The 26,330-nt window shown below is 22.7% G+C and overlaps 2 protein-coding genes across 11 annotated transcripts in view; both read left to right on the top strand.

The window, feature by feature from the left end:
- Positions 1–632: 632 nt before the first annotated feature.
- On the top strand, positions 633–4,452 carry LOC129609325 (membrane-associated protein Hem). Its single transcript, XM_055521290.1, has 3 exons — positions 633–1,884; positions 1,939–3,238; positions 3,307–4,452. The coding sequence occupies exons 1-3, from the start codon at positions 813–815 to the stop codon at positions 4,307–4,309; spliced, it is 3,375 nt and encodes a 1,124-aa protein (XP_055377265.1). The 5' UTR covers positions 633–812; the 3' UTR covers positions 4,310–4,452.
- A 1,513-nt stretch (positions 4,453–5,965) lies between these two features.
- Positions 5,966–26,330, top strand: part of LOC129609170 (poly(rC)-binding protein 3) — a 121,074-nt gene continuing 100,709 nt past the window's right edge. For 8 of the 10 annotated variants that reach the window (XR_008696934.1, XM_055521089.1, XM_055521090.1 and 5 more), the window contains exon 1: positions 5,966–7,209. The gene's annotated coding sequence lies outside the window, so the exon portion shown is untranslated. The remainder of the gene's footprint in view (positions 7,210–26,330) is intronic. The other 2 variants (XM_055521084.1, XM_055521085.1) reach the window with 2 other exon arrangements.

Consider the following 26,330-nt stretch of genomic DNA (forward strand, 5'->3'; position numbering starts at 1 on the left):
TATTTATGTCAAGTAGTCATGTTGAATTTGAATTCAACTATTTTAATTGTAAAAATTGAACCAAAGTGGTAAACGGCGGATGATTTCCGTTGTTAACAGGAGGAGAACGGTAAAATTAGTTGTTAAATATTTTGCATGTGATGTGATGTTACACACAGATGATGACGAGAGCGTCAGCAGAAAAATAGTAATTTAGGTTTTTTATTGTCGGCAGTTGAATTCGTTTTGAGGATTACGTAATAATCTTTTTAAGGCTCTTTAATGACTTGGGTAAATTTAACAAATCTCGTTACTCGCAAATTTAGTACAAACAAAAGCGAATAAATGAAATTTTCTAAATAAAAACCTCTACTGGAGCAGGTGTAATAACATGATAGATGATGGTGAAAATCAATATACATAATTATATTTTGAAAATTTTATAAAACAAATTAAATTTAGAATTTGCGCAATTTTATATTTTAATTATTTTATTTGAAAAATTTCTTCAAACAAATTATATAAAAGTTCATATAAACATGCTTTCATTTATTAATTTATTCACCACATTTATTTATTGGTGATTTTTTAGATGAATTTTATGTCAGTTTTCGTGTTGAATTGAAATAATATTTTTCTACAATGGGCGTGAAATTATAAATTAAAATTTTAATTTTCAAAATATTTATAATTATTATAAACAAATAAGAAAAAAGTAAATAAAATTATAAAATAAAGGTTTCAGTTAAAATAAAAATAAGTAACATTCTGACATTTCATATAATATTTTGTGGTACCAGAATATAAAAAAATAAAATTATTATTTTGATGTAATGATGGCCAGATCAATAAACCCCAATCAGCAAAAAATTGCTGAAAAACTTATAATATTAAATGATCGAGGTGTTGGTATATTAACTAGAATATATAATATTAAAAAAGCTTGCGGAGATACAAAATCTAAACCAGGATTTTTATCCGAGAAAACATTGGAATCTTCAATAAAATTTATAATTAAAAAATTCCCCAATGTTGATGTAAAGGGATTGAGTGCGATTACTAATATAAAGAATGAAATCATCAAATCGCTGTCATTGTATTATTATACATTTGTAGACCTATTAGATTTTAAGGATAATGTTTGTGAATTGCTTACAACAATGGATGCTTGCCAAATTCATTTGGATTTGACTTTAAATTATGAGTTGACTAAAAATTATTTAGATTTAGTTGTTACTTATGTATCTTTAATGATTCTGTTATCAAGAGTTGAAGATCGTAAAGCAGTCTTAGGGCTTTTTAATGCAGCATATGAGTTACAAAATAATCAAACAGATCAAAGTTTTCCACGTCTTGGACAAATGATAATTGATTATGATGTCCCATTGAAAAAGCTTTCTGAAGAATTTATTCCGCATCAACGCCTTTTATCGAATGCTATTAAATCATTGCTGGCAGTACATCCTTTTAGAAATTTGACAGCGGATAAATGGAGAGATACGCAAAAGCTAAGCTTAGTTGGAAATCCTGCAACATTATTAAAAGCAACTAAAACTGATATAATGTCTTGTGAATACATTTCACTGGAAAGTTTAGATAGATGGATAATATTCGGTTTATTGTTAAATCATCAAATGCTTGGCCAATTACCAGAAATTACAAAAATGTGGCTATCAGCTTTAGAATGTAACTGGGTTATAGCCCTATTTCGTGATGAAGTAATTCATATTCATCAGTATATACATAACACTTTTGATGGTATAAAGGGTTATGGGAAAAGAATATCTGAAGTAAAAGAAGCTCATAATATAGCTATACAGAAGGCTTCTTTAATTCATAGAGAAAGGAGAAAGTTTTTAAGAACAGCTTTAAAAGAATTAGCAATAATTTTAACTGATCAGCCAGGTAAATGTTATATTTAAAAAAAGTGGCACTTGTTATGACTAATGTTTTTTATAGGTCTTTTGGGTCCTAAGGCTTTGGTTATATTTATTGGTTTATGCTACGCCCGTGACGAAATTTTATGGCTTCTAAGACATAATGATAATCCTCCACTTGCTAAAGGAAAAGGCAAAGCCTCAGAAGATTTAGTAGACCGGCAGCTGCCAGAGCTTTTATTTCATATGGAAGAGTTAAGAGCTTTGGTTCGCAAGTACAGCCAAGTTATGCAAAGATATTACGTGCAATATTTATCTGGTTTTGATACAATTGATTTAGGTCAAAGAATGCAAAGTCTACAAATATGCCCAGATGATGAAAGTGTTATTTTGTCCTCCCTATATAATACATCTTCTAATTTGACAGTGAAACAAGTGGAAGATAACGAAATTTTTGACTTCAGACCATTTAGATTAGACTGGTTCAGACTTCAAACGTTTATGAGTGTTGGGAAGGCAGCTATAAAAATCACTGAACATGTGGAAATGGCACGACTATTGGACTCAATGGTATTTCATACAAGAGTTGTTGATAATTTGGACGAAATATTAGTTGAAACTTCAGATCTATCAATTTTTTGTTTCTATAGTAAAATGTTTGAAGATCAGTTTCATATGTGTTTGGAATTTCCAGCACAAAACCGTTATATAATTGCTTTTCCTCTGATATGCAGTCATTTTCAAAATTGTACGCATGAAATGTGCCCAGAAGAGCGTCATCATATTCGCGAACGTTCTCTCTCTGTAGTAAATATGTTTTTGGAAGAAATGGCTAAAGAAGCGAAAAATATTATAACAACAATATGTGAAGAACAGGGAATAATGGCAGATGCTCTGTTACCTAAACATTGTGCTAAAATACTTTCTGTACAAGCTTCCCGCAAGAAAAAAGATAAAAATAAAAAGCAAATAGATGACATCAGAAAACCTGGAGATGAGAGCTACAGAAAAACCAGAGAAGATTTAACTACAATGGACAAGCTGCATATGGCATTGACAGAACTTTGTTTTGCCATTAACTATTGCCCAACAGTAAATGTGTGGGAGTTTGCATTTGCTCCAAGAGAGTATTTATGTCAACATCTAGAAAATCGATTTTCAAGGGCTCTTGTGGGAATGGTAATGTTTAATCCAGAAACAATGGAAATTGCAAAACCATCTGAATTACTAGCTTCAGTTCGAGCTTATATGAATGTATTACAAACTGTTGAAAATTACGTTCACATTGATATAACTCGAGTATTTAATAATTGTCTATTGCAACAAACCCAGTCTCAAGATTCTCATGGAGAAAAAACCATTGCCGCTCATTATAATTCATGGTAAAAATAATTCAATCAAATACTTTTCAAATACTTTTATAAAGTTGTTTTTCCTTTTTACTTTTTAGGTACTCTGATGCTCTTCTTCGCCGTGTAAGTACTGGAAATATAGTTTTCTCGAAAAACCAAAAGGCGTTTGTTCATATTACTACAGATGGCTGCGTCCCCTTTAATCCTCAAGAATTTTCTGATTTAAAAGAATTGCGAGCTTTAGTAGAGCTGGTCGGACCGTATGGAATAAAAATTTTAAATGAAAGTTTAATGTGGCATATCGCTAATCAAGTTCAAGAGCTCAAGAGACTGGTTGCTATTAATAAAGATGTTCTTATAACATTGAGAACAAGCTTTGACAAGCCAGAAGTTATGAAGGATTATTTTAAACGTTTGCAGCAGGTCGATAACGTACTACAAAGAATGACAATAATTGGGGTGATCTTATGTTTCAGAAATTTAGTTCATGAAGCATTAGTCGATGTATTAGAGCAGCGCATTCCGTTTTTATTAAGTTCTATCCGCGATCTTCAAGAACATTTGCCAGGTGGAGACCAAATAAAAGTAGCATCCGAAATGGCTACGGCTGCGGGTTTACCTTGTAAAGTTGATCCAACTTTGGCTAATACCTTAAAATCTCAAAAACCCGAATTTGATGAAGGTGAACACCTAATTACCTGCTTGTTAATGGTTTTTGTAGCGGTTTCAATACCGAAATTGGCAAGAAATGAAGGTTCGTTTTATCGAGCTTCATTGGACGCTCATTCAAATAATATTCACTGCATGGCAACAGCCATAAACAGTATTTTTGGAGCGCTGTTTACTATATGTGGGCAAAATGACATAGAAGACAGAATGAAAGAATTTTTGGCATTAGCTAGTTCTTCATTGTTACGGCTTGGGCAAGAATCAGATAAGGAGGCTACAAGAAATCGAGAATCTGTTTACTTGTTATTAGATGAAATTGTTCAACAATCTCCATTTTTGACTATGGATTTATTAGAATCCTGTTTCCCATATGTTTTAATAAGGAATGCTTTCCATGCAGTTTATAAACAAGAACAAGCATTATATAATTAATAATTTTTTATACGCTATATAAAATTTAATACCTATAATAATAATAATATAACTATTTAAAGCACAATATAAGATATTTTATAAGATTTAATATTCAAAATTATAGTAATAAAATAAATTTAATCCCAAAGTATTAAGCAAAACCTGTTTTTTTTTTTTTTTTATGTCAATACTTTTGGACAGAAATCAAACTTCTACCCAAAGAAATGAATAGAGAAACGGTATACATAATTTGTGTGATTCAAACCAGAATATACATATATACATATATGTATATATTCCTTCGGACTTGTTGATATGAATGTAAAAACAGAACCAGAGCGACGAAACAGATAATGCAAAAAAAAACCGCTAAACAAAATTAGCTGCGGAAGCTTTACTTTATTCTGAGTAGTCCCAGTTAAATATGTGTGTATTCTATATGAATTCTAAGATTTTGCTGGCAAAATTAGCTTTTGTTCTGTTTTCAGCTTAAATATGTATTCAAATTTAAATATTTCTGTTTTCAACATAGAATAAGAACGATTTTCCACAAGGAAATTCCAGAATATATATGGAATACACAATATAAATGGCACCACATAGAATCAATTGAAATTACAGCCGCTAATTTAATCGCCGTTTTTTTTTGACATTGTCAATTTTCGTGTGTATGTACTATGCGACATTATGTTGCTACTTTGGTTGTTTTTGCAATTCAGGTCGTCGATATAAAGTTAAGTTTAAAGTTGCATCACGTTTTTGCTAATATTCTGCCAAAAGCATTACGTTTAGTTTGATGTTTTTTGAAAGTTCTCAAACAATTTTTATAGCATCAGATAATACTTTTTTGATGCAGCAAGTTGTTTCTTCTTTGATAATATTTGCCTTGTTGTTTTTTTCATTTTGTAGTTTTGACATTTGCTGCAAATAGGAATCTTTCTTAACTTTAATTAGTTCTTCCACATGTGCCGTCCCAAGTTGGTAAGGATTTTGCAAACAAATTCAATCATAATTAAAATTGATTTTTTACAATAATTAATTTTTAAAATGTTTTAATAATAACCAAATACAATTTTTATAAAATATTTTATTCAGGAAAGGATGTTTTTTGAAAACCGCAATTGGCCGATTATTATTTTTTTTTTTTCTATAATACACACTGAATTACGTTAAAATTTAAAAATTTGCTACGAAAATATAACCAAAATAGAGCTGATCGTTGATCAAAAGTTTCGAAAAAAATTTTGATCAACGTCTATAATTAGTATAAATTTCGAAAAATAATTTATATATTTTGCTGTCACACGAAGCCTGACGTCAAGCATTATTTAAATATACAACTTTCATCAGACTCAGAATAAATCGTAAATTTTATCGTATGTGTACTACAGAAACTAAATACATATCTCTAAAATTAATACAACTCTATCATATTTTTTATACAACCCTAATTAATAAACCAAAAATTAAAATTGACATTAACCCAATAAACCATAAAAGCCAAAAACATGTTTTTTTTTTGATTTTTCGTTGCCTTTTCCATCCGTTCTGGTCTTTGATGTCGTTCGTCGTCGTATGTCATTTTTACACAAACAAATTTTTATTTATGAAAATTTTTCACATCGAATTTTTTTTCCACTATCTGTCTTTCTTTTTTTTTTTAATGCATGCATTTCTCGTCGTACAGTGATTGAGTAAAGAAGTTTTTTTTAGAATAATATATTTTAGAAAATAAAAAGAAATACATATATACATACATATTGAAAATATATAAAAAAAAAAACAAGAAAAAGAAAAAAAATAATTAAAAAAAGAAAGTGCGCGATTGCAGATAAATTTTTTTTATAAAAGATTTTTTTTTTTTTTGTAAATTAAAGTCATAAAACCTTGACTATATCTCACACGTTCTATTAAGGTCTTAATATTTTCGTTATATCTTTATCTCGCAAAATAACTTTAAAAAAAAAAAATAAAAATTGCTTTTATTATAAAATTTTTTTTTTTATTATTATTATTAAGACAGCGGCTCTCATCTTGCGAAATAATTTTTTTTGTAAAATAAAAATTTTATTCTAATTGAAAGAAAAAAACACAGAGAAAAAAAATAAATAAAAATAAAAGGAAAAATTTTTGAAAATACAAGAAAAAAATCGTGAATTGTAAAAAAAAGTATACACACATAAAAAAAAAAATTTTATCAAATTCAATAAATTTTTTCATTGGATAAAATAACTAATATAAATAAAAAAATATAAAAACAAAATATTGAAAAATCACAGAGAGAAAAAAAAAGGGCGAAATAACAATTAAAGTGAAGTTTTTTATTTTTTAACTAAAATCCGAAAGATAAGAAAAGAAAACACAAAAGTAAGAATAAAAGTAAAGAATTTTTTTTTTTCTTTTTGGAATTTAAATTGCATTATTTGCATTTAAAATAAAATTTTTTGAGAATTAAAAGCTTGTATTGTATACATACATACATATATATACATACATTTCAGATTTATATATTTATATATATATACAAAAGAAAAAAATAAAATAAAAGTAGTCGAGGGGGTCTCTTGGATCAAATAAATTACATACATACATACATACATATGTATATATTTTATATTGTTTATATTGTCGAAAAACAAGAATAACAATAATATTACAAAAAAAAAATAAAAATTCTGAATGAGAAAATAAAAAAAATGTTTATATATTAAAATATTAATAAAAAAAAAAACACAAGAAAATTAATAATAAAAAATAAAAACATTTGAAAATTTAAATCGTATTTATTTTTACGGTAAAACTATAATTATTAATATAAAATTATTAAAAAAGACAAGGATTTACTAAAAAATAAGAAAAAATAAAAAAAAAAAATAAAATTTTTTTTTTTCGTATAAATCGTTTTTAGAATTTTAAATGTAAGTACAAACCAACACCTTTATCCTATCTACATTATTATATATATGTATATATGTATATACATACGAGTATAAGTACTTGCCCTATACCTATATTCTATATTTAACTTTGAAATATAATTATTATATATATGTATATAAGTACTTATATTAACTTAAAATACATGCATAAGAATTTATATATATATATATAAGTAATTACCTATATAATTATTATTTATTATATATTTAATAACTATATAATAATATGTATATAAATTTCTATATAATAAAAATATATTGTTATATTCTTATTATATTTATTAGGGTGTAACTTTTATTTACTATTCTTAATATTTTTATAATATAATATTCTTATTCTATAATAATTAATATTACAAATTTTATTAAAGAATATTAATAATAATAAATAATAATTTGTTTAAAAAAATTTTTAAGAATTTTATGAATTTTTTATAAAGACATATGAATTTTTTTTTTCAAGACATAAGGTCTTGAATTTAGAATGATATCAAACTTTATTTATGAATTTTGTTTAATGAAAGACAATGTGTTTAATGAAAAATTATAGATTTTATTTGATTTGAATAAAATTTGATCTGCGTAAATGGATTTTGATTGACAAGAAAATAGGAAATTGAAAAATTCTATTTTAATATTGTTAATTAATAAAATTTTTATAATTAATATCTATTTTAATTCATTAATTTATAATTTAAATTTTTATAATAAATCTTGTATATATAGACGGATAAGTATAGAAAAATATTAATATAGTTTTTGTTGTCTTCATAATAAAATTTATCTATAATTTTTAGCCTTTAACAATAATTTTCTGTATAATATGATCATATTTATATATACATATATACAAATACGTATTTATTAATATATATAAAATGTGGGTGATTTTTCTGCCTACCTTTATAATAAAATTCAAAATTACAAAAAAAAAAAATACAATTACTAAGTAAAAGAATTAATTATAAATTTAATTTTTACTTTTCATATTTTAATTTACAAAGCCGGTATATACATAAATTTAATGCATCTACCTACTTAGGTATACCTACCTAAACATAATTACAATTAACTTAAAAAAATTAAACAAACTAGAAGTAATAAAAAAATTCTTAATTTTATTATTAAATTTTTTCCTATAAGTTTCTTTTCCATTTTTGTATAATATTTTTTGAACAACTAGGTTATTATTGATTTTATTCATTTTTTTTTTATTTTCTGTAAGTACATACATATATTTTTCCTCTTATATATATAGGTATATATATATATATATATATATATATATATTAATTTTCTCTTAACTTCCGCCATTTATCTACAATGTGTCTATGGTATAGATACCTGTAAATTATTTTTAGATACATATGAATAATTTTTCAAGATATCTTAATATATATATATACTTACTTAGTTATACATTTTACTTATATATATGTATATATATAATATATATACCTATTTACTTATTGGTTAAAGGTGTTTTATTAGATACACACATTATAAGTTTATTCTTAAATTTTTATTCTACATGAAAAAAAAAAACAGAAAAAAAATTTAGACATTAAAAAATTATAATATTCTTTTTTTTAGAATTTTAAAATTAAGATGAAAAATATGTTTTAAATAAAATGTTGAAAATCTGGTATAATAAATAGCTAATTATTTTGTGATGTAGATTTAGTTAAATTCTTGGTTAGCATAAGGCCTAAGCAAAATAATATATTCTAAATTTATTATAATAATTATACGTAAATGTTATAAAATTGTACGTTATAGGTATATACATAGGCACACACTGTATGTAGGCAGTATGTATGAATGTATATTATAAAGTATTATTGCTATAATAAATGTTATTGCTAAGCATGTATAAATATATAAGTATGCAAATTTTTTCACGTCATTCTTGATTATTTTTATAATTAGTAAAATTTTAATTAAGCAAAAAAAAAAAAAAGAAATTAGAATATTAAATTGTTGGCATGTTTTTGTTTTTCTTTTTTATTCTTATTTATGACATCGCATTCTAAGTATTAATGGTCATTCCTCCTCGTTTCTCTAATTCTTTTGTGTTTTTCTTTATTAATTTAGTTGGGGCAATGGCAATTATAATATTCTTATTTCTGTGAGATTTAAGGGAATAATTATGAAAATTTTAACAATAAATTGAAATATTTTAAGATTTCAAGACCAAGGCACGTAATTAATTACTCACCTGATTTATAAAAAAAACGTTATTGATTTTTTTAGATTTTTTGAAAATTTATAGGTTTCATTTTATTAATTTAGTCGATATCTAGTTAGACATTTAATTGTTACAATTTAAAATTCTCTTATTTTATTAATTTTTTATCAAATAATTATCTATGTATATTAATCTTTAATTTATACTATTAATTTTTTTCCATCCATAATTATAAAGAAATATAATAGAGGAAGGAAACTAGAATACAATCATATCAAAAATTATTTGTGCATATGCAAATTTTTAATATAACATAATGCTTTTAATAATCGGCTGCAATTTTGGTTAAAATACAAAAACTTTAAACAAATTTAATGTAATATATTAGGGGTAACTCATCCATGTTGTAGCGCAAAAAAAGCGAAAAAAATAATAATAATTTTCCTCCAACTAGTGAGCGACCGAAGGAGATTTTCGATGTAAAATTGTAAAAAATTGTCAATTATTATGTTTTTAATTTTGTAATTCAGAAATATTTGAGAAAATTATTTATTTTTTTTTTTTAAATTCACAAATTAAAGTTTTTAATTAGAAGTTCAATTGTTTTTAAATAAAGATAAACATTTTTTTTTTACAATCACTTTTAAAATTTTACTAGAGGTACAAATATAACTTATCATAGGTACACTAAGTTTTTGCGGGGCACATGATGTTGTAGTAAAGCAAAATTTTGTTCTAATATCGTAATAACCTCGACGCATAACCTCTAACATTAACCACTAAAGATCCGTATTATATAAATTAATAAAAAAGAATCGAAATTTATAAAAATTTATACATGTACAAATAATTTTTAGGTTGACTGTATTTTTCTATTTATCTACCATAATTCATTGATTTTAATATTTTCTCTTTTTTTTTCGATTTTGTGACATTCTGCTAATTGATAAATTTTTTGATAACAATTTTTTTTTTTTTTTTGTGAGAATTTTTTCTTAAAAAAAGAGAAATCATTTTCTTGAAAAAAAAAAAAATTAAATTTTTTTTTGTGTATTTTGTATTGGTATAGGCTTTTTAAGAAAATTTTAATAAAAAAAAATTTATTGAAATTTTTAAGATATTACCATTAACTTGTTATTCTAAATTTAAATTTTAATTACTTAGGTATATATATATATATATATGTATATCTATAATGATTAGTATATACGTACTTAGTTAAATTTTTGTTCTTGTATACATAATATAATTTTTGTTGAGCACGTTTACATGTCGCCCGCTTGCTGTAACAGTGACATAACTAAAAAAATGCGATATCTCAGTTATTTGTACATGAAATAAGCTCTTAAAATATTTCTTTTTTGGACAAAAAACACAATTTCTCTAGCTTATAAAGTAATTGGGTGGGTGACGAGAAAAATATAATAATTCAAAAACTATAAAATTCGTTTTTCTCAAATGCGCAAATTTTAAGTTATTACAGTGTTGCAGCAAACAAGCGAAAAATCGATTAATAAACTCATAATTTATTTATTTAATTTAACATTCAATACCAATATATATATATATATATATATATATATAAAAAAAATCATGAAATTTTTATGAAATTAAAAATAAATAAGTAGTTATATTTTTATTATAAGTTAATTAAATAAAAGGTTATTAACTGAGTATATTGATTTTTTTTTTCTTACTTTTAAAGAAGTGTTTTTGCTCTATGTTCTTTACGGATTATAAAAATACATTTTTTTTTTAATAAAAACAAAATTTTTGAAGAGATTGCAATAATAATTATAACCTGGGGTCGGGGTAGATAATATTATGACTCTTCCTGTTTATAGTTTTGTGTACTTATATACAATATTTTTTTTTTTTTCGTTTCACTTTTAGTCTCTTCAACATTATTTTTATTTGGCTTAAAAAATAAGTTTAGAATAGCAAATACTTAGGCTGTTGTAACTAAAAATTTCATGTAATTTATGCATTCTAGATAGGTACATTTTGTTTTTTATATTTTTGTGTATGATTATTCTAAAGAGCCTTCATGGTCGTTGTTATATTTTGTCAAAAAAAAAAATAAAAAAAAAACCAAAAAGAAAAAATGTGAAAAGAAGAAGGTAAAATTAAAAAAGAAATTTGCATAAAACTTAGTTCATTATTATAATTTTACCTTCTACTTTTTTATTATTATTTTAAATGAGCTTAAGACTTAAATGTTTGTGCATATATATTGATAAATCATATTAGAATAATTATACATGTATATGTGGCTAGATGTGTATACTTATATGAAATATGTATAGGATGTAAACTGTTGCCAAATGCTAAGATTTATCTTCAAAATGGGTGATTTTTGTTTATAGTCACAGAAGATTTTTTAAAAATAAAGTTCAATTTGCTATTATTTAATTGTATTTTTGAAATATAAGAAAAGAAATGAAATATAAGAAAGAAATTTTAGTATATTTAGAGTATTTATTGATCAAGAGTTAAGTGTGCATTAAATTTTTTCGAATTTCCAAATTTTATTGATTTATCAAGAATGAAGAAAAAATTCCAAAAATTGAAGAAAAAAAGATAATCAAATTGGTTCCTCTAGAAATTTTGAAACGAAGATAAATTATTTTGTTACAAAATTAGAATTTTAAATTTTAAAATTATTCTGCTTTCAACAGTTATCGAAAATTTATTATCATGTACTCATATAAATATAAAGAATCAATTCGGTGAGAAACGGCAACGATGGACGATTTCCGTTGTTAACACTGAACAAAAGCTAATAATTAAAAAAATGTCACACATATACAAACAGATGATGTCGAAAAACCGGAGTATATTATCGCCTTCGGTTAAATTCGCTGCTGTAATTTTCTTTTATTCTGAACAGTCCCATTCCACATGAATAGTATGTGTATCCTATATGAATTTGGACATTTCGCGGCGCAAAATGATGGAAAACAGTAAATCGTTAAATTCATTAAATGCAAGGAATTCCAGTGGTTTTTTTTTCTGGAGAACGACACAATTGTATTTTATATGTATATGACATTGAAGAGAGAACGAGTTTTTTAGTAAATTTCATTTTACAATATTAGAGTTAATATAAATATATCAGTGCAATGTGATTCCAAATTTCGAACGGATATATTCGAAAGCTTAAAAAATAAATAGTAAATTTTTTGTGGCTAGAACTTGAAGAGCAAGCAAAATTTCAGAATCAAAAATTTTATCTCAAAAATATAAAGATATTTAAGGTAATCAATTTTTTAGGCAGCACTGAGATATTAAATAAATGTAGATCTATTCAAATACTGTTTTTGCTTTTTCTTAAATTCGATGTGAATATTATTCTTATTAGAAAAAAGAAAGAAAGAAAAAAAAACAAGAAACAAAAAGAGAAGAAATAAGAAGTAGAAAAAAAAATATAATTTTTATGTCTAGAGAGTGGTATGTGTGTAGACATGTTCACATACTTACATGTGTTTATAAACATATTATATGTAAGTACTTATTATAATATGCGAAAAACAATTTTTTAAGTATAACTATGTATGTGCATATTATATGTACATATGTGCATTCATATACAAAACTAAAAAAAATGTACTGAATATATTGTACAATTATACGAGAGTAGCAAGTATACAAACATACGAATACCTCCTCTAGTTTCCTTAAGTATCCTCAAAAGATTGAGGAAAATATTAAAAAAAAAAAAAAATACCCATTATAAGCAGTTTTTTTTTTGCTTCAAGTGTGTTAAAAAAAAGTTTTTTTTTTTACTTTTTTTATTATTATTGTTTGTTTGTTTTTTGTTTATTTTCTGCTTCTTGTAAAAAAAAAAAGACATTTATAGAAATTTTTACACGTACATTTAGTTTTAAATAAGAAGGAAAAAAAAATCTTTATTATTAGTACACGTATGTATATTTAAGCAGCATAGAATTAGTATCGAACCCCTATGTCAAAAGTCTATTAACTCCAAAAAATGTAATTTTTGAGGAGACACACTTAATAAAAATTTGAAAATTTTTAATGTATTTCAATTGCATGTTAAAGTAGCATACTTATTGAGATTTGTAAAAATTTTCAAAAAAAATCCGATATCTCAAAAGTTGCAATTTTTTCAGTAACACATAGGTACCTGTTTACAATGATTATTATTATTACAGTTTTTGAAAAAAGAGAAAGTCTTGTGTAATTAAAGAGATTTTGAAACTAATTTTACTGGGTTTTTGCCACAATGGAGTCAAATTTCGATAGTTTAAATTCATGTTCGCTATTAATGAGAAAAATATAACCAAAAAAAAATTTATTGGGGTTATCGAATTTTTGGTAAATTTTAAGTATAAAAATATATCTACCTAAGTATAATAGAAACCTACCGCTTTCTAGGTGGACGCTCTACAAACTGAGCTAGAAAGCGGTAGGTCACTGGTTCGAGTCCAGTTCGAAGAGAAAAATTTTTTAATTAATTTTTCTGCCTTTAACTTGTTCCTTTGATTACGTAATCCATCTGTTCTGCAGTTGCATGAAGAAATTTAAATTAAGTTAAATTATTAGTGTAATAAGCACATTACTTATTAATTTCACAACTATGATGTTGTATTAGTAAATTCATAATATATTAATGTTTACTTTAATTCAACAAATTCAATGTGGGTATCGGTTTTTTTCCCGTATTTTAACTGATAAAAACTACAACCATACATACATATTTTATTTATGCAAAATCGATTTAGATTTTAAATTATTTTATGTAAATATTATATTCCTTTACACAATTAAAATTATGTGTATACGTACTTTCAATAATTGGAAAAAGTCTTTTCACTGCTTCTCTTTCAAATCAATTTCATTTTTTCGATTTAATACATTTTTGTTGCCAGATTCCATTATTCATACATATTAGATTGTATTTTAATTCACAAACTATAAATTTGTGTATATCACATAATGTGTACACACATGTATGTATGTAACAAAATATATATACATATTATTTTAATAAATAATATAATATAATATATTTTATATATTTAAGTATTTATATTTAAATAAAAAATGGTGTATTATTTAAGTATAGTAATAATGTATGAATAACATAATCATACATGTATGAAATGAAAGATTTCATATAAGCATACACGTATTTGTGTACAAAATATATACGTACACGTACGTATGTAAGTAAATAACGCGATAATACATAAAATATATGTATATTGTTATTCTCGCGTTATTCTTCTCTTCTATGCTGCTAAAATATGCTTATTGTTATTCTTATTATTATTATTTGTTATTATCAGTATTACTTTTTTTCTATTTTAGCAAAAGCAGATGTGCTATTGCTTTCCTTCAACACACAAATAAACATACACACACACATACAAGATTTACATTTATTTTTCATTCCATTTATGTGGATATATATATTTGTATACACTTATATACATAAATATAATTATGTATGTACCTACATATTTTTGTTTTCCCATTTTCATTATTATTATTATTTTAGATTTTGCGCACCTTATTTTGATGCCACAACTTGTCTTTTAATATAATAAATGAACATAATAATAATATGTATATATATATTTATATATATATACATACATACAGAAAATATGAGAAAATATATCGGTATATATTATATTACTTTATATAGAAGAAAATAAATAAGAAGAATCATAAAAATAATAATAATAACAATAAGAAGAAGGAGAATAAATAAAACGTGAAAATCAAAAAATGCAAGATGAACATTTTTCGTTTTTTGTTGTTTTTGTTAAAAACAAGTAACGATCAGTATAACATAATCTGTAGATTTTTTTAATACATATACTTAATATATGTACATGAATATAAATATAATTTTATACAGACATACAATATTGTACATGTGTATGTATGCTTGTATATAATTTTATATTAAATATTATTGATACATAAACTAGTAGTCTATAATGAAAATATTGGAATGCAATGCATATAGTAATGCATTTTTGAACACATGTACATACATAACTAGTATATTGTTGGTATATATCAAAATAAGAAGAAAAAAAACTTTGATTATCTTACTGTAATTTTTATTTTATTTTTTTTTTTTCATTTTTTATATTACCAACTTGCTCTTAAAAGTAGGATAGTGGATCGGTTATATTAACGGTTTTTCAATATCTGGTTTTTCTAATAATTTTTCCTGTTCGTTATTTTTTTTTTTATTATACTTACTTGCATATATAATTTTATGTATATATGTATATATCAGTATTTAATATACCTTTATTCTTGATTATTTTTTTACTTCAATTTTCTCTTAGTTTTTTATTGATATTTTACTTGCATTGGTTATAAATTAAGTGAACTTCTGTACCATCTTTATTTTGTTTTGATTTTTTTTTTTGAAACTTTTTAACTGGTTAATAGATGGGGATCTTGTATTTATAGTTTATACGTTATTAGACTTGCAAGCAGGTACTCATAATGTATGTATGTATGTATGGATATTGTATTTTTTCACAAAATTAGAAAATTAAAGATAATTTTTTTATAAGTAACTATTAAAACTTGTATAGTAAACACATAATTACATATGTCTAAGTGTATGTCTATATATATATTGTATAAAATCTATGGATAAAATGCAAGTATTCGCTTAATTTTATTTTTTTTTTTTTAATTTAAGCTGTTATTAACTTTTTTTTTATTTTTTATTTTATACTTACATTTAAGTAGCTATTTCACTTGTAATTATATGGATTGTTTTTTTTTTTGTATATTTACTGTAGAAAATTTCTATTTTAAAATGAATTTTCTGCACGTATGAAATTTTTTTTTTCTTATTCATACATTTATATGTACATACTTTAATATTTATTAACATTTGAACTTATTATGTGCTCTTTATTTTATTTTTCTAATTTTCCACATAATATATACATATGTACATATGTATGTACATATATTCATTAACAAGTAATTTAAATTTCTTTTTAATTGTAAACATGTTTTAATATATTTTGTTTATTTACTTAAAATATAAATTAAAAAAAAAATGTGAGAAGAAAGCAAAAAATAAAATTGAATATAATTAGAAAAAAGAAAAATTAACTTAAATTGTATTATTAATATTGTTAAAATATAATTTTCTTTAAGTATATCGCTTATTTCGGACAACATTGACACAACTCGAAAAAAAAATAGTACGATTTCTGAGTTATATTTTCTGAAATGAGCATATAAAATATTTCATTTTTTTTTGCAAAAAAAAATTGCTATTTCTCTCCTTTGAAAATATTGTATCCTTATCGTCTTTACACAACCACAATAATGACTTGTGCGTTATTGATCGTGATATAAGCCGACTGAATTGCTTATCAAAATGAATAAGTATTTCAGAAACTGTTTGTTTAAAATTTCTACCTTTTTCGGAACGGGAGTTATAAGCAAAAATATTTGGACAAGTATAGAAATTTCGTTAAAATACCTATGTCTCGAAAACGCTTAAGATTTAACACCCAATTCGGAACGAAAATTTTACCCATCTTTTAATTTCTCTAATTTGAATGGTATAAATTGATGTATACTTTTCTAAATTGTCCCTGTATATGGGTAGTTGTAAAATAGTCCTTATGACGTGTCTTGATTTTTCATATATAAAATAACAATTCAAAATATAACAAACTTATCCATTCTTCTGAGGCTTTTATTATGGCTGAACTCCTATTTTTTCTTGTATTTTTTATTTGTAATGTACATACCCGATGTGATTATTTTGCTTATCACTTGAGGTAATTGCAACATTGGTTTTTGTTATACATGTCATAAAATTGTCATTGTTATCATAAAATGTCATAAATCAAAACGAATTTGAATTAAAACTGTGTAAAATTTCCTTAATTTTTTGTACTAGAAAATCGAACGATATTTTAATATTTTCATTGTAAATGAAATAAATAAAATATTATTCTTTTCATTTAGACATAGTCTCATTCATAATTAGGGAGAAAAGAATATTAAACTTTAAAACTTCAAAATTCGCTTTTCTATACAAATGCACAAATTTTAACTTAGGTCAGTATTGTCTTAAACAACCAATATGTAATTTATATTTATATGCACTTACTTATTTATAAGATTAAAAAAATGTAATTTTAGAAATAAGTGAGTAAAATTTTTGTATACCCTTTTTTTTCTTGATAAACATACATGCACATACTTGTATGTCTTTTAAGTATATTATATCTATTATGTATGCTCAATATGAGTGCATCTACATCTAAAAATACATATATGTATACATGTACTTGATTTTATTGAGCTTAAGATATAAAAATTTTCTATATAAAATGAGTAGTATATAATATACACTAGTATGAATATTATAATATACGAGGGTTCTTATTCGTATCTCAGGAATAGTGTGTATATATAAAAATTGAAAACAAAAAAATTTGTCATTGAATATATAGTTTTCGATAAAAATCGATAAAAGTTAGATTTAGAACATTTTTCTAAAAAAAAAAAAAAGTTGTCAATTCAATTCTATGTTCTTTGAGATTAAATACAAAAAAATATTTATACTTAATAGTCAAAAAATGTGCAAAAGTACCTAAAATGAAAAATTCGAACGTATTTCAAATAGAGTAATTATTCTAAATTTAAATTGAATTCTTGAATTTTGAAAATTTTAAATAAGTATTAGAAACTATTTCTAAAGTCTCTTTTTTGCAAATTATTCCCTAAATAATATTATACATTGTATATAATGTGGTTGTTTTTTATACATACTCTGTACGAGCGGCTGAACTCATTTTGAGATAAGTATTTGAAATTATTCTTTCAGATAAGTAGACTCGTAGATAAAGAGATTTTTTTTAATAATTTATTTGATATTTTATGCAACCCTGAAAGATAAATTTGCAAACTTCATTTCTAAATGTGGTTTTCATTGGTTTTTGGATGACTTTTTAAAAAAAAAAATTGATAAGAAGAGGTGAAATTTGATCATATTTTTTGTTTTTTAAAATTTCAAATAATTCACTTTGAAAGCATTTATTTTAAATTGTAAATATATATATATATATATATATATATATATTTACAATTTAATATAATTACAATGTATAGCGTCTTTGATTGAACGCATTTAAATCTGTAAAAAAATAAAACAAAAGAAAATATTTTTTTCTGCTTTAATTTTGTACAAGTAACTACATCTATACTATAATCTGTATAAATATATTTTGTATTCATTGAAAATATATACATGCTTACTTAAATATTTAGATTGTATATATTATTATAAATTTAAATGAGTTTTGTTTTAAATATATATTCATACTTCTGTATATATATCAAATAAATAAAATTATAGCATTATATACATATTAGTATATATATATAGAGGTTCTTATCATTGCATTTACATTAGTAATAAGCAGTTTTTTCTTTCAATAATACGAGTATCGCATTTTAGTATACGTATGTTAGGTTATAATTATACACAATATGTATATATAAATGAATCTATTAATATATATATATTTTTTTTACGAATATAATAAATAAATAAATGAGTATATAAAACAATAAATAAAATAGAATTAAAATATTAAGTAGGTGAATGGCTAGGCTAGGTGAATTAAGTTCAACTATTATAATTTATTTTGTATTTATGAGCGCGTCAATGCAAACAAAATGCTTATTTATTTATACATAATATACTTATATACATATACATATGTATATACAATAGTTGCTCACATTTTAAAATTAAAAAAAAAAAAAATATTTTTTTTTTTTTTTGCATTTTAAAATTTCTTTTAATTTTACATTACATATTTGTGAAGTTTTCGACGAACATGCAGTTTAAAATCAATTTAATTAATTATTTTTAAATAGATATTATTATATAGTATTATAGATTGTGATTATATATTTAATTTATTATTATATTTAATATTCTATTGGTAATATTAATGTATGAAACGGGAAACAGCATTTATATTAAAATTAGCAGAGTTTAAGTTTTAATGATGCGTTCCTAAAAATTGTATGTCAATAGAAATAGCACTAGAAGACTTGGTAATCATACTGAAAGATATGTGTAATATTTTCGAGTAAATTTTAATTTTTGACTGAAATTTTTGCTTAACACAAGAATAAAAGTTTTATTTCGGCTTCGTTTACAACAAATAATTTCTTATTAGAATTTCATGGAATTTTATGGAAAAATACTTTAGAATTTCAAATGAAATATGAAAGTAATTTAACAATTTATTTTATTCAAGTATATTAAGTATACTTAATATTTTGAAGTATAGATATTTTCGACATGTTTCTCAAAAATGAATTTCCATATATAAACTGTGTATTAAAAATGGAGATAAATTAGAATATATTTATTTAAAATTTAATTATATATAATTTATTATATTATATTTAAGGCCTGATCGTCTATCTCGCTACTTTACTCGGAAGGTGAGAAGAAGATGAGTAACTATCATATACTTGTATAATGTAATTTTCGAGGGAGAAGAATTATTTGGTACTGCGCATCTCGTTTTTTTCTGAAATGTATACAAAATTTATTCACTTTGCTCTTGAAAGTGAGACATTCAATCGATAATTTGAGAAAAAATGCAAAAATCCAATTAAAAAAATGAGTAATTTTATTGGAAACATCCGTTAGAAAATACTGAGAATTCTGATTTGAAAATGAATAAAAAGTAAGTAAAAAAGCGAGATACACGATCAGGCAGTAGTGATAACATTAGAATACTGTTACAGAAATAATTATATATAAAAAATTTAGATCAAAACTTAAAAGCTCTTAGAAAATTAAGTTCGTTTTTTAACATGAAACAATGCTCTCAATGATTTAATTTCTAATTGCTCTATGAAAATTTTCAAGTTTCTTAATAATCTTTGCTTTAAGTTAGAAAATGATAGAATAAAATGCTAAGGGTTAGCTTTTTATTTTAGCATTTTCTAAGACATTGAAACATCTGAAATAATAGGTATTTCAAAGATAATATTTCCAATTTTTAAGATGATTTATTTTTTAGAAATCGGTTAAATTCGCTTTCTGGGAGACGAAAAAACAAATACTTTAGAATTCCATTTGTTGTTTAGAATTCATGGGTTGATCTGCCACTCATTCAAAAATAATTTTGTAATTTTAAATATTTTACTCAATGAATTTAGTTTACAAATAAATGAATTTTCCCTCACAAATATTCAATACACTGGAACATATAAATAAATTTTTATGTAAATTCTTTATTTGTTATATTGAAATTTCCATTTTTTGTTTTTGGTTTTTTTATAAACAATTAAACAACATTTTCGTTTTATTAATTCAAAAAAAAAAATGTATAAATATTTATATGAATATTTTATTTTTTTCTAAACAGCATTTACGTTGAACCTTAAATAATTAATAATACTTTAAATATTAAAGTGTAAAAATATTAACCAATTGGAGAAAGAAAAAATAATTTCTATTTAAAAACATTATTATTTTTATTTAACCCATTTCAAGCCTCTGCACCAAGTTTGATTTAGACAAAATTAATGCTACTTCTTAAGTTATTCATATTTTCAAGAATGTATTTTCGAATTTTTATCGGTATTTTTGGATAATTGGACTAAATTTTCATAATTTCAAATTTTTTTATAACAGAATTTTTCTGACTATAAATGGGTTAAATTAATTGGTTGTTGGATATCCAAAAATTATTTAAAGAGTTAATTATACAGAAAGAAAAAGAAGAAGAAGGAGAAAAATATATAAAATGGAAATGAGAATTAAATATTCAATTAACTGGACTTGTCAATAAATTGTGTAGGCTTTTGGAAATAAAGTTACGTAAACTGTTAGTTATACTTGTCAACTTTATTTTCTTTCAATAAAAAATTTAATTTTTTTTTAATAATTATGTATTTTGTATAAAAGTTGATTGAATATTTTTCAATTAGAAAGGTTTCCTTTGTATTCTTGACTTTCGATGAACTTTGAGGAAATTGTTCTCAAATTTTTTTTGAAAAAATTAATTTGAAAATTTTTTAATATAATTTTTATTGAGAAATAATAACATTGGCATATGGGCATGATTTCAAAATTCGCATAATTATAAATTCTATACTTATTTTCCACTCTATATTTGATAAATTGTAAAATTTATTGCTTTGAGCAAGCGGAATTCTTCAGATTCCGTGTATAGTAAAGTTCGATGAATGATTTAATTTTTTAATTGGTGGCAAATCAGGGAAAAAACTATTTTGATTAAAAAAAATAACAACAATTTGCATCTATTGCAGGAATAAATATTTTTCGTCGCAAAATCATCGGGTTTTTGGAACATACTCGTACTCATTGCACTTTGGAAAAAATAAAAAAATTTCTGATTTATTTTCAAATTTTGAGGTCTAAAATCACAAAAAAAGTTCTTTGTTAGACTCAATTTTGAATAAATTATTAAAATAATATTAAAATATTAAATATAATTTAATTAAAAAAATTTTTAAAATAATTATGAGTATTAATATAGAAGCAAATTGCTATTATATATTATAACAGTCCTTTTTAAATGACTATGTAATTATAAATATGTACGTATACTAAATAATTTAGCATATAGGTTCAATAATTCTTTTAGCAAAATTTGAAATTCAACATATACATACGTATAAGTTCACTACTATACAGTAGATAATTACTTATAAAATTAATAATTCTTGTATATTTCTTTAGGATTATTAGATGAATCTTATCTAATTTTTCTTAAAAGACTTAAAAATTGAATGACCGAATACTTATGCGAACTCATTTTAATGATTATTAAAATCTTTTTTTTTTGTCTAAAGCATTATATGCTTTATGTATAAGTAGATTTGTATGTATAAAGTTGAAATATCTTTAGTTTCACTTAAATGTAATATAATATAACAATTAATATGTTTAAGAATATACATATGTGTTTTAAGTATTAATAATTATACAACGTATAAGAAAATTAAGAATATTGCAATTAAATTATGTTCTTTTATAGCTTGAAATATAATTAATAAATATTCTTATCCCAATTAAATTAGATTAGTTTATTATTGTATGTAATATTCTGACGATTGTGGGCAAATTGTAAAACGAAAATTTAAGCAGTTGAATAATTGATTTTTATATTATAATAAATGAAATGAAATTAAGATAATAATAATCTTGGAAATAATAATGTATACTTGTGGTTAAAATAAACCGATTAAGTGTAAAAGATATATTTTCGCGCAGTTTTCGCGCTATTTATAGGTATAACTTTTGTTCGTTTTGTATAATTTGAACTAGATTTTGTAAATTTGCTACTCTACTTTAGAACTAATTCACATTGGATTTAAAAACATTAGGATTTTAACAAGTTTAATAAATAGTTTTTTTTCATAATAATCCAGAATTATACGACAAATATAGGTACATTGAAAACTTAAAATATAATTTTAATATTTAATTTATTTGTGTATTATTTTCTACTTCATACAATATTTAATATTGAAATTTTTAAAATAATTAAATATTCGAGTATTTATTTTGAGTATAACATTATAAAATTAATTAATAAATATTTCTACAATTTTAAATATCCTAATATTATACATAATATAGGTTTATATAATAGAAAAATCTACAAAAATATTAAATATAAAAGATTAAATTTAGAATAAAATTTAATTTTCTCTAAAATTTTCGATCAATTTTACGATTTAGAAACAATATCGAATAAAGTATTTTTTTTTTTAAAAAGTATATCAAATTTTAATAGATTATTAATTAAAATTATATTGTGGTAAAAAATTGTATTCATCTATCTTATTGATTGAAATCTATTTTTAGTGAATTTTCATTATAAACACTAGAAAAGAGAACAATGCAAATATTGACTTAATTTTGTTGCTCTTTATTAATTTTTAGTTAAATAATTTTCTCTTATTTCATTCAATAAAAAAATTGGGTTTTTTTTATTGTCAAATAATTTTACCCTATTAATGTACAAAGTTCTACATAATTTTTGCATAAAATATGTGTATTTTGATATTATATACACATGTGATATTATATTATATACATTAGTATTTATGCCTTTAAAAACAAAAAACATTCGTCTATCTTAATTCGTATATACATATGTGATATATAGATATTATATTATAAATATAGAAAAAAAACCATTGGGACAGAAGATAAATAAAATGTAATAAAGAGTTATTGATTTTCTTCTTCACATTTTTATATTATAAAAGTATATTAAGTATATGTATACCAGAATAAATTTGTATATATGTACACTCTAGTATACTTCCGGATCTTTGCACATTTATACAAGTCTAATACATATATACATAAATATATTTTGAGTATATTTATTTTAATGGGTATTATTTATATACATGCATTTCGAATAATGAAATTAAAAACTTAGGCATATAAGCAATTAGAAAATTGACATCAATTTTCTTACATATTCCATATGTATTTATGTATATATGTCTATATAATATTAAATACTAATCATATACTTATTTGAGATTTTCTATTCTACTATATTTTCTATAATAAAATATTCTTCTTCTGCATCCATACTTCTTAAAAACTTGAAAAGTATGCAGAAAAAAGCTAATATAAGTAATTGAAAAAAAAAATGCTTTCGTTTTATAAGTGTGTAAATGCGCTTAATTTTCTAAAATCGTTTTTTTTTTTGCAACTACATATGTAAAATGAGTGGTATCATCAAAAATATTTGTAATATTCTTAATATAAAAGTTAAGATTTTATAGTGATATATGAGGTTATTTTATATTGATATGATCTTAGATATAGAGAAAATTAAACATACTTTAAAATTTAACGCACTCTAAAGTTCTGTTTAATTCCCTTGTTTTACATAAATTTATATATTCTTTGTATTTTGTACTATAGAATAGAAATTGTTATATTAAAAACTATAAAATTTATTGTTTTTATGTTAAGAAATGTACTTAATTGCAAATGCAAAAAATGATAGACATTTCAGTTTGCGATCGTAAGGTTAAGCACTGCTGCCAATGTTCTATGGTATGAGCTTTTCAATTATTCTCTTTGGAGACATAAGGATAATTCCACTAAATATTTTCCCTATTAATATAACTTTTTATACTAAATAATTAAAATATTACAATTAATTTTTAATTAGAAATATTTCAATTAAATTTTTTATAAATTTAAATTAATTGTACCATCTGTTGCATATTAGATCATCTGATTCCATTACCAAAAATTACTTTCATTGCATGTTAAATAATTACTTTCATTCACTGGTTTCTACCATTCTTTGCAACAATTTAGATATACACACTGAAACGTTTTAATTAAGTTTTTAAAATTCCTGTTGTGCACTCTTACAAATCCTCAGAAACTAAATTTTTTGTAGATTTTTAGCAGATTTCTAATGTCTTAAAATTATTAATTTTAAAAAAATATCGAATAATTCTTTAATATTTGACATTTTTCTATTATGCTTCTCTTTTAATTTATATAATATTTTTACATTTGTTTTTAAGAAGCTTAAAAAATGCTTTATAAAATTTTGAGTACAACTTCAAATAAATCCTTTTTACATAGCAGAAATTAATTGAAAATGCCACTTTTGCAGATTTTGGAATTATTGAATGGATTTTATATTACGACCTTATAAGTCATAATTAGAACTGAATTATCCAAAATGCCCCCATTTGCAATTATGTTTGGAACAATAAAAAATTTATATTAATTGTGTTTGTGGTTGTAAGTGTTAATGTTATTATTGCTCGTGCTGTCTTCTGAGCAAGAAAATATATTATTAAGAATATTACAATTGAAGTGTAAAATTTAAATACATATATACTTACATACATAGAAAATTCTTTTGTTAATTTTAAAACTGTCTGCGCAAGTTCATGTATGGCAAATATTTACTTTTGTAAATAAATATAAAATTTTTTTTTATATATTTATAAACTTAAAAATTGCAATATTTTATTAAGAAATGTAATTTTTGGAAAAATATCGTATTGTCGAACGACAATGTAAGTATTTTGTTAATAAAGCATAAAATTTTCTTATTTTGGACATACATAAGTACATACATACATACATTATTTCTAATTCATTTGCAATATTTTCAGAATCACTCTATTTCATTATTTTATTTCTTATAAGCTAACATTTTTTCTTAAAAGGAAAAAATTATTTTATTTTCCATATAAATGAACGTGTTTTTGTTACAGTTTTCAAATGTTTAATGTGCGTTTTTAAATATATTTAGTGCTGTCGTTTTATATACATATAAATATGTACATACATATTTCCTTTTAGGAAAGTCAAGAAAAATAAAACGCAAAAAAAGGAATACTTGTTTATTATGCTTATATTTTATGTAGCTTAACTAAACATCTAGTTACATACATACATACATATATATATAATATATGTACATATGTGTATATTTATCTAAAAAGTTCATATTGACCTAATTAAATATTGAAAGCATTAAATTAGTGAATGCAATTTTTTTTTTTTTTATTTTTTCAGATATTTTAAGAATATTTTTTGTTTTCTTTTACTTTTTGTTTTTCTAAAAATCATTGAACTTTGTTTTAAAAATCAAGTCATTTGGTATAAAATGTAAAAAAATTTTTAGAAAAATTAAATTAAAAGTTTGTCTACTAAGTACATATAAAAAATATATTCAACTGAATGTTTTAAAATAAAATTTGAAATGAGATTTTTGATTTTAAGAATTATTGAAAATTGCATTGGTTCGCAGATTTCAAGAAATCCTAGTTATTTTAGTTGCATATTTCACGAGATGTAATTTATTAAAATTTGAAA

The sequence above is a fragment of the Condylostylus longicornis genome, unplaced genomic scaffold (assembly GCF_029603195.1).
Source record: "Condylostylus longicornis isolate FDR11 unplaced genomic scaffold, ASM2960319v2 ptg000038l, whole genome shotgun sequence".
NCBI classification, from domain to species: domain Eukaryota; kingdom Metazoa; phylum Arthropoda; class Insecta; order Diptera; family Dolichopodidae; genus Condylostylus; species Condylostylus longicornis.

What these genes read in the sequence shown, in the direction of transcription:
- LOC129609325 (XM_055521290.1), top strand. Translation starts at nt 813, where the DNA reads ATGATGGCCAGATCAATAAACCCCAATCAGCAAAAAATTGCTGAAAAA. An exon ending in AATTTTAACTGATCAGCCAG is followed by an intron (nt 1,885 to 1,938) that starts GTAAATGTTATA and finishes TGTTTTTTATAG; the next exon opens with GTCTTTTGGGTCCTAAGGCT. An exon ending in GCCGCTCATTATAATTCATG is followed by an intron (nt 3,239 to 3,306) that starts GTAAAAATAATT and finishes TTTACTTTTTAG; the next exon opens with GTACTCTGATGCTCTTCTTC.